The sequence below is a fragment of the Syzygium oleosum genome, unplaced genomic scaffold (genome assembly GCF_021117445.2).
Source record: "Syzygium oleosum isolate NSW1041296 unplaced genomic scaffold, Sole_v2.1 Sole_v2.13, whole genome shotgun sequence".
In the NCBI taxonomy this organism is placed as follows: domain Eukaryota; kingdom Viridiplantae; phylum Streptophyta; class Magnoliopsida; order Myrtales; family Myrtaceae; genus Syzygium; species Syzygium oleosum.
Genome location: NW_026607497.1, coordinates 10,323,384 through 10,342,112, shown reverse-complemented (window position 1 = coordinate 10,342,112; position 18,729 = coordinate 10,323,384). Strand labels below are relative to the sequence as shown.

The 18,729-nt window shown below is 39.6% G+C and overlaps 3 protein-coding genes across 5 annotated transcripts; all 3 read left to right on the top strand.

Annotated features, from left to right (window-relative positions):
* The first annotated feature begins 805 nt into the window (after positions 1-805).
* On the top strand, positions 806-7,391 carry LOC115687983 (zinc finger transcription factor YY1). Its single transcript, XM_030613705.2, has 6 exons — positions 806-1,082; positions 2,205-2,263; positions 3,360-3,559; positions 4,829-4,918; positions 6,100-6,243; positions 6,590-7,391. The coding sequence occupies exons 1-6, from the start codon at positions 991-993 to the stop codon at positions 7,130-7,132; spliced, it is 1,128 nt and encodes a 375-aa protein (XP_030469565.2). The 5' UTR covers positions 806-990; the 3' UTR covers positions 7,133-7,391.
* Positions 7,392-10,490: 3,099 nt separating this feature from the next.
* On the top strand, positions 10,491-14,133 carry LOC115665395 (transcription initiation factor TFIID subunit 7-like). Of its 3 annotated transcripts, none has more exons than XM_056316849.1 (7): positions 10,491-10,612; positions 10,717-10,783; positions 11,794-11,910; positions 12,332-12,465; positions 12,543-12,662; positions 13,006-13,077; positions 13,664-14,133. In XM_056316849.1, exons 3-7 carry the CDS (start codon positions 11,796-11,798, stop codon positions 13,823-13,825), a joined length of 603 nt encoding a protein of 200 aa, XP_056172824.1. In that variant the 5' UTR covers positions 10,491-10,612; positions 10,717-10,783; positions 11,794-11,795; the 3' UTR covers positions 13,826-14,133. The 3 variants fall into 3 exon arrangements, with proteins under 3 accessions (XP_056172824.1, XP_056172823.1, XP_056172822.1); XM_056316848.1 differs by having other exon boundaries at positions 10,500-10,612; positions 10,709-10,783; XM_056316847.1 differs by having other exon boundaries at positions 10,553-10,783.
* Positions 14,134-15,256: 1,123 nt separating this feature from the next.
* Positions 15,257-17,922, top strand: LOC115665396 (zinc finger transcription factor YY1-like). The gene is made up of 3 exons (XM_030587289.2): positions 15,257-15,351; positions 16,532-16,675; positions 17,030-17,922. Exons 1-3 carry the CDS (start codon positions 15,340-15,342, stop codon positions 17,558-17,560), a joined length of 687 nt encoding a protein of 228 aa, XP_030443149.2. The 5' UTR covers positions 15,257-15,339; the 3' UTR covers positions 17,561-17,922.
* Positions 17,923-18,729: the final 807 nt, after the last annotated feature.

Below are 18,729 nucleotides of genomic sequence, written 5' to 3'. Positions count from 1 at the left end.
GACGTCGCACCCCTCAAATGGAATATCTCTATCATTAAGACAAATCCCTCTCCCTGTAGACTTGGAATCTCCTTCTCTGTGTTGATTGAGAATCTCTCTTTTGTCGCCGTTTGCACTCTCGCTCGCCTGCTCGCGCGCTGTCTCTCTCTCTCTCTCTCACTAGTGACTCAATCAATCGGTGGCATCCTCTCTTACTCACTCACTCAATCGGCGCAAGGAAAAAAAAATTAAGGCTCGGTGCTTGAAGGAAAAAAAAAAATTAGGGCATGATGTTAGAGGGAGGAATGTCGCAACAGGGAAAAGGTGAGTGATTTGGCGGTAATACTCTACTTTCTTCTTGGCTTTGTTGGCACGAACTTGAGCCGCTTGTGGTTATTCTCTTCTCCATCGCTAGATTCAGCTCTTAATTTTGCCCTTAAATCATCGGTCTGAATTAGGGTTTGGAGCAGAGGGGGAAATTGAACGATATGTCCTCGAATTCCCGTTAAATCCGGGGCTTTTCATGCGCAGCGACATGATTTTAGGGCTTTTTCCATTGAATTTTGGCTAGATTTCTAGCAACTTTGTCCGTCGGAAAAAATGGTAAAATATTACAACGCCGTATTTCCGGTATCCCAAATCGAAGTTAGGCACTAAAGTGATTCGCTGATAATTTCCGGTACAAATTGAGCGAAAGTTATGGCACCTGCAATATCTTTTTCCCGAAAAAAATACAAACCGCTTGTCCACTAATTCAAAAAATATATAACTCAATCGCATATTAACTATTTAAATTTCACAATTTTAATGGTTACGGGCTCCTCCGGTGAACAAACCAACCTTAAGCTTTCCGACAGTCTCTCTCTCTCTCTCTATCTCTTCCCTTAATTCGCGTCGATGTCGTCGTCGTCCCGATCGCGATTTTTCCCGAAACCCTAGTTCTTGAACTGCTCGGATTTCGATTGGTGATATGGAGGTGTAGCGAAGCGACGGAGCGAGCGCAATCCGAAGATGGAGTCCCATTACGCCCACCACAACAGCATCTTCGACCGGCGCCCCTTCCTCAAGGCCAAGACCCCCGCCGTCAAGTGGGTCAAGCAATGGTATACTCGCTCTCCTTCTCGCGCTCTGTCATCGTTTGATGATTTGGGTGCTCTCTTTTTCAATCGATCTGGGGGTTTTGAGGCCCAATTTGTGATTTTTTTTGGTCGCTCGGATTGTGCTGCCTGGAAGGAGGATTTGGGATTTGTGCTGTTCTGCGTACTCGTAGTAGGAATTTTGGCGGTAGATCTCGTGCGGTATTGTTGAATCGTCGATTTCGTTATATAGGGCCTGGAGTGAGCATGAATCTCGAGTTCCTGGGTCAATCTGAGTGAGGTGGCAGGTGAAAAAATTTCGAATTTTAGTTGTTGCTTCCGTGACTTGCGCATGATTGTTCGGGCCGGGGGAAGTTGTCTAGCAATTTGGTGAGAGAGAGTTGGAAAGAGCTCTCTTTTGCAACGTTTAATGTCTGAGGACTATATTGCTCGCGTTATGTAGATTATGGATATGATTATTTGAGTTATCGAACATTCTACATGATTGAGTTTTGATCATTGCTCTGCATTTTGCAAAACTGTTGATATAAGTTTGTTTTCATGTATGGGTCTGTCGACTTGCGACTTTTGGGGGAATGGAGGTTTTTTTAAGCCCGCAGGGATTTTCATGCCACTGGACGAAAGTGCTTTTGTAATTCTATCTAGTCCAGGCGTTCATCATCGGATTGAATCTTTTTTATGCTATATGTTTTAATCCTAGCAGACGTGTATGTGTGCATGCTTGCGTTTGCCAATTTTAACATCAAATGGCTGTATCAGAATACATCTGTTACTTGGACATCTTTTTCGCCGGTTGTAATTCTGTGTTGGTTATATCTGATGTTTGCAGAAGGCTTAACCTATTGGCATTGAGAGTCATAGCATTAGAAGTGTCTAATTGGATTCTTATTAAGCTTGGCTTCTCGAGTTTGCTTGTTTTACGAGGGATTCCTTTTACAAATTTCTAACTGTTAATCATGTGGTAGGCGGTGGGTGGATTGAGTTTAGTACCACAAGTTTTTTTGACGAAAATTGAAGGCTTTTTCTTTTTGTGCCCTTTTGTTGTATTTTGATGGTTCTGAGTGCTGCATTTTACCACCTTATTGTGTGAATTGAGCTTTATATATGACGTAGTGCATTTCTTCTTAGGGTGCCACAAGATGTTGTAGCGACTGGCGGGAAGTGCTATCTCTTGAAATGGGTTTCAGGTGACTTGCACTTCATTTGAAACTTTTGATGTCTGAATTTTTTTTATTAACCCGTTATAATTTGGAATGGCAGTGGGATTGGCTTTCTTAATAGTTTTAAGGCATTCAATAAGCCATATTAAATTTCATGACCTGTTGAAAGTAATTTTTTTTTATGTTATAGAAATTTGAGGTGATTTTAAATGTTAATAATTATATTTTTCTAGAAATTGTGGGTGTTAAGTGTACAAAAGAAGTGTCATGTTTAATGTGGAAAGCCAAAAGCCGAATTAAAACTCCTTTGTCAAAAGGTGGGCAGAAACATGGGATGTTTGGGGAAATCACTAATTCAGATGAGGCGTAAAAGGACCAAGCTGGCTCCAAGTAACTGGAAGAATAGGTGTACGTGAATATTCAATTTTCTTCACTGAAGATTCTTTGCAGGGTACATGTTGGTTCAACGAGATTTACTATTTGCATTTAAATGTTAATGTAGTTGAAAATTTTCTCCAATATCATAGTAACCAGTAGTTAAGTCCGGTTTGTTTACTCCTATAAGCTGGCTTAGTTTCATGGAGGCTGTCGTGATGGTAACTGTGGAGTTACCTTGTAGAGTTCTTGAATGAGAATATGCCTTTTTTTTTCTTTGTGTGGTTTACTGGAAGATGGGGAAAGAAACTCATGAATTTTCAATTGAGCATTACTAGACGAATCTCTTTGCTGATAAGCCATCCATGGCAATTGGATCTGGAAGCAGGTGGTTTATTTGCAACTAAAGCTTGTCTGTTTTTTGGATAGCTACTTTAGGGAAGTTCTTGGAAATGGGGCCATTATTAAATCAATGGGAAGTTTTTGGAGCTCTAGTTTTATGCTCGAATTTCATTAGACAATTTGAAGTTCATCAAAACTCCGCATTGATTATATACTCTCTAATTAGAGTGTTCCTCTCCTTTCTCTTTTTCACTTGTGTTTCCTTCTTTATTTCTCTTTTGTGTAGCTTAAGTATACCTCCTTATTCTGAAATCGTTTCTTTTTTTTTGCATTACCATTACTTACAAAAAAAGAACGAAAAGAACTTTTAAGCATGGGCTCAAGTTTCTTTATGTCTCACATGTAGAGAGCACATTGAAGGCCTTGAATGAGAAGGAAAAGGAGCCAAAGGAGCCAGAACCAGAGCCAGAGCCAACTACTGAAGTCCTTTTCCTTTGCAGCTATGAAGGATGTGGAAAAACCTTTATTGATGCTGGTGCTTTGAGAAAGCATTCTCACATCCATGGAGAAAGACAGTATGTGTGTCACTATGAGGGATGCGGAAAGGTAGCATGCCTTGTGTTTTGTGCTTGATCATCTTATATCATCTCAATGTTGTTATTGCTTTCCTCTATTTAGCTAATGTCTAGCTGTTATCTTAGATTTTATTGTCTTTTCAGGGACAGTCAATAATATTGTGTGATATTTTAACCATATGGTGGTGACTGCAGAATGGCTTGGATAATATTTTAAGCAATTACGATGTGACTTCTCTCATAGTTTTTGTTTCAATTGCCAGCATGCATTTTACTAATTTTAATGGCTCTCAACTTTAGTTTATACATGGCCTTATGGAGATTACTTAAAAAATAAAAAAAAAACCTGGGGCTTGCCCTGTCTGCTGTTTATTTAATTTTTATCAACAACTTTAAGCTTACTTGTTGATATTGCCACATAGGTGCATTGGAAGATCAATCCGTAGTCATAGTTCTGGTTGGCTTGGTGGTAAATAGGTTTAAACTACGTGTTTGAAATCAAATGTCATCTATGGATCCAAATGCCTGATATTCGGGGTTTATGGCTAATGTATAAGATTGATGCATGTGATTTTTGTCTGAGTGCCGAGGGGCCTTCAGTCAATTGTCAATTGATCAGTTTTACCATTTTACTAACTCTTAGGTCGTGTCTGATGGACCTTGCCAGGGATGTCCAGCTGTCCACTAGCTCTCTCTGTCTCTGTCTCTCTCTGTCTCTCTGTCTCTCTCTCTCTCTCTCACATGCGCGCGCATGCACAAAAACGGCACCCTTTCGTTGGTTGCTGACCAGAGCAAAGATCAGCCACTGGTCAGCGACCACCAATGCTAACTGTGACTGGTAGCGGACTAGAGATAGGTTAGCAACTAGTTTCCAGCATCTGGTTTTTTGGGTTGGTCTCCCTTCACTTAATAATTTTTTGTTTTTTGAGTTAAATTTCAGTTCACGTGCAGCTTTTCTGTCTTATTCCCTGTTTGTCCATTCCCTTTGCAGTTCTTTGGGGTTAAAGTATCCAACATCACTTGTTCCTGGGTTTGTTTGGCCTTATATTGATGTTTTCTCTCTTTACCCAGTAATTTAAGTTTATGGATTGGATCTTCTACCTGAACTTACAAAATATGAAAGTTGTTTCTCTGCCAACCTTGCAGCATATCCTTATCAATTGCTAATGAACTCTCAAAGTTTTAGATGGAGTGTTTGTTGGTAATTGTTTGTGTTTTGTTTTGTGGTCAAAAGTTATTTTCCTTTTTTGTCTCTTTAGGTATGCACTGCATGCTGATTGTTCCTTTGCTTGTATTGCAGAAATTTTTGGATAGTTCGAAATTAAAAAGGCACTTTCTTATTCACACTGGGGAAAGAGATTTTGTATGTCCTTATGAAGGCTGTGGTAAGGTGGTCAATCAATCTGCCCCCCCTGAATCTAATTTCTAGGCTTTGCTGGGTTGGTTTATCTTTATTCACTTGTTGGCATTTATTTTTTGTATGAGATGGTGTCTCAATTTTCTGTAGTGGTGTAGCCAGAATTGTAGTTCCCAACTAGGTCCTGACTAGAATTCTATAGGGCTAAGACTGAGTAAGAGATTTTTACTTCTCTGAGATAGTTTAATCCTCTTTCCATTACTTGTTGAGAATCGCCTGACCCAAAAAAATAGAAGTTGACAATCATATTGAGGTTGGTTTGTTATTATATCAAGATGCACGAATTATTTTAAGCAATTTTTCGCTCTTGTACTTTGACGTGTTTTCTAATCAAGTCCCTGGATATCTAATTTGTTAAGTTAAAATCTACCATCACAAAATTTCTAATCAAGTCTCCTGACACCGAATCCAATCTAATTCAACTAACATGTTCATTTAATGATGACAGTGTGTATATGTGTGTGGAAAAATTTGACCAATGTAAACAATGTCAGGGTATGATGTGGATAAAGTTTAGCCCATGTGGACAACCACGTGGATATCCACATTGGTAAGATTTTGTCCACATCACACTATAAAGTCGTTTGATGGCCACGTCAGTTGGATTTGGCCGAATGTGGTGTCAGAGGAATTTCATTAGATAATTTATGAAAGTAGAAGCGGAAGGACTAGATTAAACAAATTAAAAGTGCAGGGAATTGATTAGAGAAAGCATGAAGTTACAAGGATGAAAAGTAGATTTTTTTTAATTTTAAATACTCTTTTTAGTATAGTAAGTGCTGGTGCTGATATATTTTGTAGTCCGCTTTCCTAACTTATTCACTACGACTCTAATTCCTTTCTTTCTTTCCTTTCTACATCGTAAGTTTGACTGATCTGATTGTGAGGATTAAGATCATAATTGGTTACAGATAATAATTTAGTACTTAAAACCAAAAGACATTTAACACCTAAGAATTTTGTGAGTAATCGGCATAAGAAAGGCTAATTTTTCATACAGGATATTGACCTGTTGACATGAATAATTAGCACACTGGTGGATGTGATAAACAACATGCTGTAATTCAATCTACCTATTCTGGACATGCCACATATGCTTGTGGTTATTATTTGTTTGGACCACTTGTTGTTTGACAGTTCACTTGTTATTTCAGGCATTTTCCCTGGATTTCAACCTGAGGTCTCACATGAAAACACACTCTCAAGAGAACTATCATATTTGCCCATACTCGGATTGTGGAAAGAGATATGCTCACGAGTACAAGCTTAAGAACCACATTGCATCGCAGCATGAAAAGGTTGGTCTTGCTTTCTTAATATTGTTTTACTACTGAAATGAAGGATGCTTGGGGAGCCAGGCATCTGAGCAGTTTGAGATTGGGTTCCACATTATGATTTTCAGTTTCTACGCCATGTGTGATACATGATTATTGCCTGAGTCGCTAAGTTGATTAGTTAAGCACGATTCAAAAGGAAATTAACTTGCAAAGTGGGAGTTCTTCATTTTTCCGATAAATATCGGTCAACTTGGAAACATTGGGAAATCTAAGTTTTGATTACATGCTAGGGGCTATTTTAGTTCTGACTGTCATTGATTTAATTGACTTTGAATCTGTGACTTTGACTTTCTACCTAATTCCACAGAATGCGGCAGTTGAGGTGACGAAGTACACACCACCTCCAGAGAAGATCACTACTAAGGCTTCTAAGCCTTCCAGTGGAGCTTATGGATCGGCATCATCTGACCGCCCTTATGCTTGTCCGTATGAAACGTGTGACAAGGCTTATATTCATGAGTACAAGCTCAAACTTCACTTGAGAAGAGAGCATCCCGAGTACATGGCTGATGAGAATGCTGAGAATGCCACACGCAATGCAGATCATGAAATGGACGAAGCTAGTGATCAAGATAACTACAGCAGAAAGCGCGCCAATGGGAAAAGCCAGAAACAAAGCAGACAGAAACCAAACTTGAAGACGCCCCCAGCAAAGTCCGCTAAGAGGAAGGGTGCCGCCAGCCCTACTCCCGTAGCGTTGAATGTGGTGAAGAAACCGTGGCCAGTTAAAGAAGATATATACGAGGAAGAAGATAGTGAAGAGACGGAAGAGGACCAAGAGAATGTGGAGGGATGGAGATATGCAGAAAACAACGAGGACGACGATGAAGAGACCGAGTATGAAGACTAGCTAGCTATCTGCAGCAACATATGTATTTAAGAGGAAGGATTGGGTTGATGAAGGGACAAGGATGTCAAGATTAGACCTGGAGGATGCTGCCATTAGCTCCACTGTGAAGCTTGATTGCTCTTTCTCTCCATTACTCGCGGTTCCTTAATGAGCTGCATTCATGTGTCAAAACAAATCTGCAGCAGCATTGTTGTTGGAATTTTTCGACTTAAATGGATAGTTATAGATCCCTAATCATGAAACCCATCTAATGGCCAAACTGAGCTTTATGTCCATCAGCAAAAATCGATTTCGTAGACGGTCCAAGGGGTAGTTCTAAATTAAATGAAAGCAAGGGTGGATTTCGTATTGAGAGTATAGGGAATAACGGTGCTATCATTTCAATAAAAGAATGGGTATTTGCTCTACTCTGAAATTTGTTCGACACCGGTTCTTAAATTTGAAACTAGATACGGCCCTCTAAGTTCTGAATCAAATGAAAGCTAGGGTTATGGTACTCTTCCAAGAACCATAAGTTGAAAGACAATACAAGGGCATGCTATTATCTATAGTAAGCATTTCATGGACAAAATTAGGTATATGTATTCATCGCCAAATTCGTGCTCATTAACCAATTTTCTCAATCTTCTTCTGGAAACATAACAAAAACTCCCATTATAATGGACTTAGAATCAAGATCTCCATGTCCATGCAACGCATATGTTTTTCAAAATTTTAGTAAACCAAAAATATTTGCACAGTGAATTGTCCTTTAAGCACAATATGTTGCTTAAACTAAATTGATCTCTAATTAGAAGAATTTTACATAAATATAGCTAAAACGTATCACTTTGAAATATAATCTACTTTAGGGACGAAGCGGAGCGCGCAAGCACATAAATAGTTGGAATAAAAGTTTAAAGATTTCTAACTCAGATGGGTCACTTGCCTGGCTTAGCCCTATCCAATCCAACCCAAATTATGTAACACGATTCAAAACCTCCGAGAAGACTTGAACAGGGGAGATGCCATTGGACTAGTATGTTCTCGGCTTGTTTCGTCTCTAAGTACTCGGTTGTAAGATGCCTTGCATAAGATAATGCTGCAAAGCTGTGGCTTTCAAAAGCGCAAGAATTGAAAAAAAAAAATAGTTCACCCATTCTCTCTTATGCACTCTACGTTTGGTCATTTTAAAAAATTTTTTTTAGGTAGTAGTAACTTTTTAATTTTTTTAATTTTTGGATGATCAATATTTTATCAATTCATAAAACAATTCACCCACTCTGTGACATAGACTTCTTTTGGTCATTTTAAATATTTTTTTATTTAACAATGGTGAATTTTTTATCGTCCAGAAGAAGATTGAGAAAATTGGTTAATGCGCATGAATTTGGCAATGAATAAATCAAGGTCGAGGTCAAGCAATGCAACGCAACGGCAAGTGGCACGCATGACTTGCGAGCCCCCTCTTGTTCACTTACTTCTGGGGGTCCACCTCGTCCTTCACGCGTTTTGAGGTCGGCTTTTTTCGCCTCTCTTCCCTAAAGGTATGGTAGTTTCTCCGATTTTTGGATTACTTCGTGTTGAGCATAACTTGTAAAAGCTTGATTTTGATTCCGTTGCCTACTGTTGTTGTTCTTAATGAAGTTCTTGAGCGAGACGGATTGAGAGTGTGTTGTTATCAGGTTCAGACGTATTGTTGCTGATTCGCTTTGCTCAAATCGGTTCTATATTTTCAATTGCTTATGTGCTTTGCTTGGTATTTCCTGTATTGGTAAGAAAGGATGACCCCAAAACTAACGCAAATTCTGGGGAAGTTCGTCTTTTTCAGTGGGCTTTTGGTGCATGAGTAGTTGTGGAAGATAGAGAACCGTGCTCCACATTAAATTTCACCTCATGTAGAGTGAAACATATGCTGCAAGCTCCACATTAAATTTCAGCGCATGAGGTACCCTCTTGCATATAGAACTGAATATGGTGTTATGAGGTGACCAAATATATACAGGCCCTGTGGAACCTTGGAGAAATATTAACTTTTTCTTGTACCAGAGATATATGAACTTGATGAACTCGAAATGATACATGCTTGAGATTGAGACATGAAAATTTGCTTCAGGGTCGTGTATTTTGTAATACGGAATATATGTTCATTATGTATTCCAGTCGTTAGTCTTGTAATGAAATGACTTTCTTCTAGTCAAATTCCCCCAGCAGTGAAAGATTTTTGCAGGGGTTTTCGTGTAAGATAGCCACGGTATTGTTCGTAGGGGTTTTTGTGTAAGAATAAAGAAAATGACTCCCTGGTTTCGTTTGCAAATGAATTTTACCTTCCTGAATGAATCAAATTACACGGCCACAACCCAATCGTCCCAAAAAAAATCCACACTTGGTGGTTAAATAGTGACAGAGCAACCGTACAATAATGTCTTGCAACGTTTTTGGGAGCCTTGAATTTCCATGTAAAACTACAAAAACGTTGTGTCCGTGGGGTGTGATTCACCATTTCTTAGGAAAGAAGTAGCACTAAGTAGCAATGAGACAATTTGTACTGGTTAAATAGAGACAGAGCGAGCACCCGCACATTACGTTCCTTCCCTAGCTATTACAAGAAGCACAAGTTGACTGTTAGGAAGCAGACTAAACTCTCTTCTAATCAAATTTGTACGAGATGAGATATCATAATAGTTGTGTGCAAGCTACGATCGAATTTGTAGGATGTGATTTTTTTTTTCTATAAATGTTAATATGTATTTTTTCCATTGCTCTCGACGCGAAAATATAAAAGTTACGATCATTGTTTCTTTTTTTCAATTTTTAAAATTTAAAAATTAAAAACCTTAATTTGGTCACACCAAAGAACTTTGCAAATATATGTTTACCAAACAGTCAAGTATTTTCCCAATGCCCTTTTTAGTTATATAGTTTACCAAACAATCTAATATTTTTCTAAAATTTTTTAGGCTAAAGACCTTTGCATATGGCAAAAGGCTTTTTCCAAATGCTGAACCAAACAGGACTTGATCTGCTCCCAAAGTGTCTGAACTAAAGTGAGACAGTCAGACTCCACAGTTAACACACGTGTGCCCTTTTCCTTCTCCCCACTCGGAGGCGAACTTCAAACCCTCAATTACTGCTAGGGTTTCAGCATGCAGTGCTGATCGCGCCTTCACCTCTCGAGCGAACCCACCCATCAGCACTCCGGATACGTCTCTGCACACTCCGGCTATCGCTCCAGTAGAAGTTCCGGCAACGAAAGCACCATCAACGTCGATTTTTAAGCAAACCCAAAGCCGGCGGGATCCATTTGAAGGTTGAGTTTTGATTTGCGGCCGAGCGAACCTTCTGATTCGAGCACCAAGATTTAAAAATTTCGTGCTTTTCAAGTGTTTCGGACACAACTCCTTGTGGGTCTGGCATTTTAGCTCGGAAAATGGCTGCGTTCCTCTCTTTTCCAAATGAACCAGAGCACTTCAGCCACTACCTCAAGGTTGGGTGTATTAGGTAAGTCACTCTTGTAGTTTAGAAGCCATCGATCTATGCTGGTGAGACCTTCTCTCTGTATCCGTATGCGTAGATTTTGGTCTGACCATACTTCAGTTGTCCAGGGACAGAGTAGGAACAAGTGTTCTGCTGTTTCTGGGCTTGTTCTGCACAAAGGGCACATCGGGTCAGGTAAAGCTCTTCGTCTGAATAAATTTTCCTTCGTAGGGAGTGCATTTTGGCATAGATTCCACATGAAAGTTCTGATTTTGGGTAGGGTCTTCCAATTCCACACTTTGCACCACAAAGTTCTAGGCTTTTGGTAAGAGGACGATGCTTGCTTATGAGTTAAGTCCTTGTCCCCTTTCCTGAGAAGATTATACCCACTTTTGGCTGAATAGGTTCCAGACTTTGCTGCTGTCCATACTATTCTGTCTTCCTTTCCTGTGGATGGGATGGGGATCGCCAGTATTTCATTAGCGATTCTATCTTCAAACACGTTTTGGATTTTTTCTTCCTTCCATGAGTAGTTGTGTTTGTCTATCAACTCGGTAACAAGCTGAGGATCCTCTAGATTAGTAGGTCCTGTAATTATGCCCTGCTTCAACCATTTATCTTCGCGGATTCTAATTGATTCTCCATTGCCTACTGACCATTGAACTGAGACTGATATTACATCCCTTCCAATTAGCTGCCTCATTCTTTTATGCTGAAGCTAGCCTCATGCTATCAACATTCACCATCCTTAGATATGACTTTTTGATTAATACCATGTTTCTAAGTCATTGTATTAACTCTCTTAATAAACAACCTTTTCCTATTTCCCCTGCTTTCTTGCTTCTTCTTCCTTTTTTTTCACTATTCCCTTTGGTATCAAGGACTGTGGTGGAGCTATACTGCTTTGGAGTAGTTCTTGAACTTTTGCTGATCTACTTTTTAAGTTTAGATTAATTAGCTGCCCTTTTTGTGTGTTTAGGCATGGAGGAACAGTTCATTCTCAGGGTTCCGCCTTCTGTACCTTGAACATATGGCTCCTAAATTTTAGCTGCCTCTTTCTTCTATCCTTAATCTTGCCTAATGCTGCAACGTTCACCTTCCAAAATATGACTCTTTGGTTAATACCATGTAATCAGAGAAGTTGTAGTTCTTTCAACATTTGCTTATCTACTTGGATTAATTTACTGGCCTTTTTGTGTGTTTAGGCATGGAGGAACAGTTCATTTTCAGGGTTCCACCTTCTGTTGCTGAGCGAATAGAACTACTATTGAATGAAGATGCATCTACTTCTGATGACAAGGTGTTAGATTTATCTTTCTCTGGTATGAAACCTGTATCATCCGTGTCCATTAAAAAAACTACAAGCTTTTATGAAAAATGAAGCCCCCTAGAACAGACAAGATGTGTAGTTGTATCTCTTATCGTTAACTATCTGGCAAGGCTTTCGATTAGGATTATAAGCTTATCTAGGAATAACTCTTCTTGAAAGGAAGGCGTATTCTATCTGTGGATTCTGACATTCCAAATGGAGATTCTTTCCTTTCTTGGATGTTTGGCTGGATCCGGATGGACGTCTCATTATATTGACATAATTGGAATACTAGTGGTTATACTTTTTCCAGTTAGGCGTAGTTTGTTCTATTCAGTCATTATCATCGTGTCATATTGCATAAGGTTTTACATCCTATGAAGGCTTTGCATATTTTGGTTGCAAGTTTATCTTTTAATTCCTTCTCTTGGCAGAGGATGGGAGGACTGGAACTTTTGTCATTGGAAATGACCATTTCACTGCCTCTCTGATGGATCTACCAACTGTTGTGGAGTCTTACAAAACCTATGATGATACTAATCTGATTAAAACTGCAGACATTGGTCAGGTGAAGGGCTCTTTTTAAGAGTTTCCGCACTGTTACTTCATTTGTGAACCTTTTTCTTAAAGGTAACTCATGTACAGATGATAATGGTCAGAGAACCAGGAGATCCTTCCCCAGATGTGGTGGAGTACAGACATGGTCTGACTCCTCCTATGAGGGATGCACGCAAGAGAAGATTCCGTAGAGAACCTGACCTAAATGTAATTACCACCTCAGTCTTCTTTGAGCATGTATCTATTTTTCCTTCTACTTGGGGGAGTGGAGGGAAGGGGAACTTGATTAGGAATGGTAGGTTAGATATAGGGTCTGCTATCTAGTGGTGAATTGCATTGTAAAACATAAAGTATCTGCTAAAGTTGAGGACATAACATTAGTAGAATTTACTGCATCACTGAAGTGGAAGCGTTGCCTGACATGGATTCGTAGACATACTAATAAATCTAAGTTAAAGTAACCGGTTCATGTGTGTTGAAGGCAATATCAGGTACGTATAGGTTGTAGATTCTAGATATATGATCACCTCATCTTCTTTACTTGCTGCAGCCTGAGCTTGTGCAGCGTGTTGAAAAGGATCTGTTGAACATCATGGCTGGTGGGACAGCAGAAAATGCTGATATCCTTTGATGCTAATTATCTATTTCTTGATGTTATAAAAAAACTCATATCTATTCCTTGATTATAGTAGTAGGCATATCAGCATCTGCTTGCTAATTAACTCATATCTGTTGCTTAGGTCCGTTAATATGGTTTTTTGGAGTGCCTTGTGTGCTTCAAGCAAGGCTTCATCACGTTGATTGAGGCATCTAAGTTGTTGAATCGACAATCCCTAAAATAAGGTCAAGGGATGAATTGGTAATGGATATTAAGTGCAGATATTTTAGCTCTCTTTTAGGTTATGGGACAATTAGCATGTGAACCGTCTTTATTGCACAGATAGCAACTGCCATCTTGGATTCTTCTTCTTTGTTTTTTTGGGTGGTATCTGCGGATGTGCATCTAGCTTCTATCAGCTTGGTTGAGGCATCTACGTTGTCCAATTGATGATCACAGTAGTAAGGTCAACAAATGAATTTATGCATATTAAGTAGAGAAACCACGGTTCTCTTTTGGCCTCTTACGGCACATTTAGCATGTGAACCCACTTTATTTGGCAGATGGCACCTGCCATTGTTTGATTTTTCCTTGACATGGTGCCGTACATGTGGACATGGCTGAGCAAGAGGAAGACGGAGATGAAAATTCCCGCAAACCAGGCAGGAAGACTGCTCCTAAGCCCACTGCAAAACCCAAAGTGCCAGAGGCTGAGACTAATGCGGCGGAACCTGAAAGAAGTGATTCTGATGAATCTGACGAATCGGGCTAATTTAAATATTTCTGTTTTCTCTTGCTAGATAGTGAGGTCTCAACTAGTTCTGAGAGAGGTGGGACTGTTCGCAGCGACATATATAGTTACCGCAGAATGGTGGCTGTCGCCCTTGTTCATTGCTATAACGTCAAACTAGTTATACAAATGTTGGGGGATGGGCATCTCGTGGTAATTATGGCATGTTAGGCTCCAAGTCTGTTCGCCTATGGTGTTACGTAGAAATGTAATTATCTTGAATATATTGACTATTTCTTTATATTTCGATTGCCTGTAATGGATAAAAGAAACATCTTGTTCTTTCTTTACTAGGTTGTTTGTCGACGGAGTTTTTTGGCGTTCCTTCCTTCTCTTCTCTCTTCTCTCTTCCTTTCTTTCTTCCTTCTTCGGTGGGGGTTCCAGATGAAGAATTCGCTCAGGAAGTTGCAAGGGTTCGGAATCCACAACCACAAGCACGTCGGCGCTAGGGACAAGCGGGATCTTCGATGCCTTTCTCAATTGGACGAGCTCGCTCAAGCTTCTCAGGTACCCCGCCTCTCCCTCTCTCTCTGCGCGCGCGCTCATGAGTAGCTTTTGGCGGCCGCGACAATCTGGAATGAAGTAGAGGGCAAAACAGGTGGCGGTGCGGTTCGGTTTAGGTTGGCGAGCATGTTGTTGCGGTCTCGCGGTGCAGCGTTTGCGATGGATGTTGCTCTATTCGGAGCCGGCTGATTTCGCCATTGCCTGTGAAGACGGCCGTAATCGGGATGCTTGGTTTTGCTTGCATCGAGCCTATTTGTTTTGAGTATCTGGTGTTTCGTCTCAAATTTCTTGGTTCGGTTTAACTCTTTCTGTCTCTGTCTCTCTGTCTCTGTCTCTGTCTCTGTCTGTCTCTCTCTCTCACGTGCATGCACATGCACAAAAACGGCACCCTTTCGCTGGTTGCTGATCAGAGCAAAGATCAGCCACTGGTCAGCAACCACCAATGCAAACCGTGACTGGTAGCGGACTAGAGATTGGTTAGCAACTAGTTTCCACATCTGGTTTTTTGCGTTGGTCTCCCTTCACTTAATAATTTTTGTTTTTTGAGTTAAATTTCAGTTCACGTGCAGCTTTTCTGTCTTATTCCCTGTTCGTCCATTCCCTTTGCGGTTCTTTGGGTTTAAAGTATCCAACATCACTTGTTCCTGGGTTTGTTTGGCCTCATAGTGATGTTTTCTCTCTTTATCCAGTAGTTTAAGTTTATGGATTGGACCTTCTACCCGAACTTGCAAAATATGAAAATTGTTTCTCTGCCAGCCTTGCAGGCATATCCTTATCAATTGCTAATGAACTCTCAAAGTTTTAGACGGAGTGTTTGTTGGTAGTTGTTTGTGTTTTGTTTTGTGGTCGAAAGTTATTTTCCCTTTTTGTCTCTTTAGGTATGCACTGCATGCTGATTGTTCCTTTGCTTGTATTGCAGAAATTTTTGGATGGTTCGAAATTAAAAAGGCACTTTCTTATTCACACTGGGGAAAGAGATTTTGTATGTCCTTATGAAGGCTGTGGTAAGGTGGTCAATCAATCTGCCCCCCCTGAATCTAATTTCTAGGCTTTGCTGGGTTTGTTTATCTTTATTCACTTGATGGCATTTATTTTTTGTATGAGATGGTGTCTCAATTTTCTATAGTGGTGTAGCCAGAATTGTAGTTCCCAACCAGGTCCTGTATAGAATTCTATAGGGCTAAGACTGAGTAAGAGATTTTTACTTCTCTGAGATAGTTTAATCCTCTTTCCATTACTTGTTGAGAATCATCTGACCCAAAAAAATAGAAGTTGACAATCATATTGAGTTTGGTTTGTTATTATATCAAGATGCACGAATTATTTTAAGCAATTTTTCGCTCTTGTACTTTGACGCGTTTTCTAATCCAGTCCCTGAATATTTAATTTGTTAAGTTAAAATCTACCATCACAAAATTTCTAATCAAGTCTCCTGACACTGAATCCAATCTAATTCAACTAACATGTTCTTTTAATGATGACAGTGTGTATACGTGTGTGGAAAAATTTGACCAATGTAAACAATGTCAGGGTATGATGTGGATAAAGTTTAGCCCATGTGGACAACCGCGTGGACATCCACATTGGTAAGATTTTGTCCACGTCACACTACAAAGTCGTCTGATGGCCACGTCAGTTGGATTTGACCGAATGTGGTGTCAGAGGAATTTCATTAGATAATTTATGAAAGTAGAAGTGGAAGGACTAGATTAAACAAATTAAAAGTGCAGGGAATTGATTGGAGAAAGCGTGAAATTACAAGGATGAAAAGTAGAATTGTTTTAATTTTAAATCCTCTATTTAGTATAGTAAGTGCTGATATATTTTGTAGTCCGCTTTCCTAACTTATTCACTACCACTCTAATTCCTTTCTTGCTTTCCTTTCTACATCATAAGTTTCGCTGATCTGATTGTGAGGATTAAGATCATAATTGGTTACAGGTAATAATTTAGTACTTAAAACCAAATGACATTTAACACCTGAGAATTTTGTGAGTAAGCGGCATAAGAAAGGCTAATTTTTCATATAGGATATTGACCTGTTGACATGAATAATTAGCACACTGGTGGATGTAATAAACAACATGCTGTAATTCAATCTACCTATTCTGGACATGCCACAGATGCTTGTAGTTATTATTTGTTTGGACCACTTGTTATTTGACAGTTCACTTGTTATTTCAGGCATTTTCCCTGGATTTCAACTTGAGGTCCCACATGAAAACACACTCTCAAGAGAACTATCATATTTGCCCATACTCAGATTGTGGAAAGAGATATGCTCACGAGTACAAGCTTAAGAACCACATTGCATCGCAGCATGAAAAGGTTGGTATTGCTTTCTTATTATTGTGTTACTACTGAAATGAAGGATGCTTGGGGAGCCAGGCATCTGAGCAGTTTGAGATTGGGTTCCACATGTCCTATTATGATTTTCAGTTTCAAAGCCATGTGTGATACATGATTATTGCCCAAGTCGCTAAGTTGATTAGTTAAGCACGATCCAAAAGGAAATTAACTTGCAAAGTGGGAGTTCTTCATTTTTCTGATAAATATTGGTCAACTTGGAAACATTGGGAAATCTAGGTTTTGATTACTAAGCTAGGGGCTATTTTAGTTCTAAGTGTCATTGATTTAATTGACTTTGAATCTGTGACTATGACTTTCTACCTAATTCCACAGAATGCGGCAGTTGAGGTGACGAAGTACACACCACCTCCGGAGAAGATCACTACTAAAGCTTCTAAGCCTTCCAGTGGAGCTTATGGGTCGGCATCATCTGACCGCCCTTATGCTTGTCCGTATGAGACGTGTGACAAGGCTTACATTCATGAGTACAAGCTCAAACTTCACTTGAGAAGAGAGCATCCCGAGTACATGGCTGATGAGAATGCTGAGAATGCCACACGCAATGCAGATCATGAAATGGACGAAGCTAGTGATCAAGAAAATTACAGCAGAAAGCGCACCAACGGGAAAAGCCAGAAACAAAGCAGACAGAAACCAAACTTGAAGACGCCCCCAGCAAAGTCCACTAAGAGGAAGGGTGCTGTCAGCCCTACTCCCGTAGCTTTGAATGTGGCGAAGAAACCGTGGCCAGTTAAAGAAGACATACACGAGGAAGAAGATAGTGAAGAGACGGAAGAGGACCAAGAGAATGTGGAGCGATGGAGATATGCAGAAAACAATGAGGACGACGATGACCGAGTATGAAGACTAGCGAGCTTTCTGCAGCAACATATGTATTTAGAGGAAGGATGGGTTTATGAGGAGACGAGGATATCAAGATTAGACCTAGAGGATGCTGCCATTAGCTCCACTGTGAAGCTCGATTGCACTCTCTCTCCATTACTCGCGGTTCCTCAATGAGCCGCATTCATGTGTCAAAACAAATCTGCAGCAGCATTGTCGTAGGAATTTTTTGACTTAAATGGATAGTGCATAGAACCCTAACTATGAAACCCAGCTAACGGCCAAACTGAGATTGTGTCCATCAGCAAAAATTGTTTTCGTAGACGGTCCAGGGGATTGTTCTGAATCAAATGAAAGCAAGGGAGGATTTCGTATTGGGAGTACAGCGAATAATGGTGCTATCTTTTAAAAAAGCAATGGGTAGTTGCTGTACTCTGAAATTTGTTCGACACCGGTTCAAAACTTTAAAACTGGATACTATCCTCTAAGTTCCGAGTCAAATGAAAGGGAGGGTTATGGTACTCTTCCAAGAACAATTAGTTGAAAAACAATAGGACGACATACTATTATCTGTAGCAACCATTTCATAGACAAAATTAGCTATATATATTCATGTCCAAATTCATGCTAATTAACTATTTCTCTTAATCTTCTTCTGGTAAAACAAGGAAAAGTCGCATTATAACGAACTTAGAATCAAGATCTCCATGTCTTGGCAATGCATATGTTTTTCAAAACTTTAGTTAATTAAAGATATTTGAACATCAAATTGTTTTTTAAGCACAATATATCAAGTAAAATAGATGTTCTAATTAGAAGCATTTAACTCAGTTTAGCTAAAACATTCAGTTTGAAATATGGTTTAATGAGCGCACATGTAAGTAATTGGAATAAGTCCTAGCGTTTCTAGCTGAAATTATCCTTTTGATTCGCGTGATGAGATGAACCCACACTCAATCCAACCCAACCTGGCCCAATCCAACCCAGCCCAAGTAACATGATTCAAAACCTCCGAGAGGAGTTGTACTGGGTAGATACCACTCGACCAACAAGTTCTCGGCTTGTTTTGTCCAAGTACTAGGGCAATCTTGTAAGGTGTCTTGCCTAAGATAATGTTGCACAATGTTGGCATTCAAAAGTGCAAGAATTATTTACCCAATCTTTGACACAGACTTCGTTCGGTCATTTTA

Bases quoted from the DNA above. Each gene is read 5' to 3' on its own strand.
- LOC115687983 (XM_030613705.2), top strand. From the start codon at position 991: ATGGAGTCCCATTACGCCCACCACAACAGCATCTTCGACCGGCGCCCC. The intron at 1,083-2,204 runs GTATACTCGCTC...ATTTCTTCTTAG, and splicing joins GTCAAGTGGGTCAAGCAATG to GGTGCCACAAGATGTTGTAG. The intron at 2,264-3,359 runs GTGACTTGCACT...TCTCACATGTAG, and splicing joins TCTCTTGAAATGGGTTTCAG to AGAGCACATTGAAGGCCTTG.
- LOC115665395 (XM_056316847.1), top strand. From the start codon at position 10,648: ATGCTGGTGAGACCTTCTCTCTGTATCCGTATGCGTAGATTTTGGTCT. The intron at 11,911-12,331 runs GTATGAAACCTG...TTCTCTTGGCAG, and splicing joins GTTAGATTTATCTTTCTCTG to AGGATGGGAGGACTGGAACT. The intron at 13,078-13,663 runs ATCCTTTGATGC...GGTGCCGTACAT, and splicing joins GGACAGCAGAAAATGCTGAT to GTGGACATGGCTGAGCAAGA.
- LOC115665396 (XM_030587289.2), top strand. The intron at 16,676-17,029 runs GTTGGTATTGCT...CTAATTCCACAG, and splicing joins TTGCATCGCAGCATGAAAAG to AATGCGGCAGTTGAGGTGAC.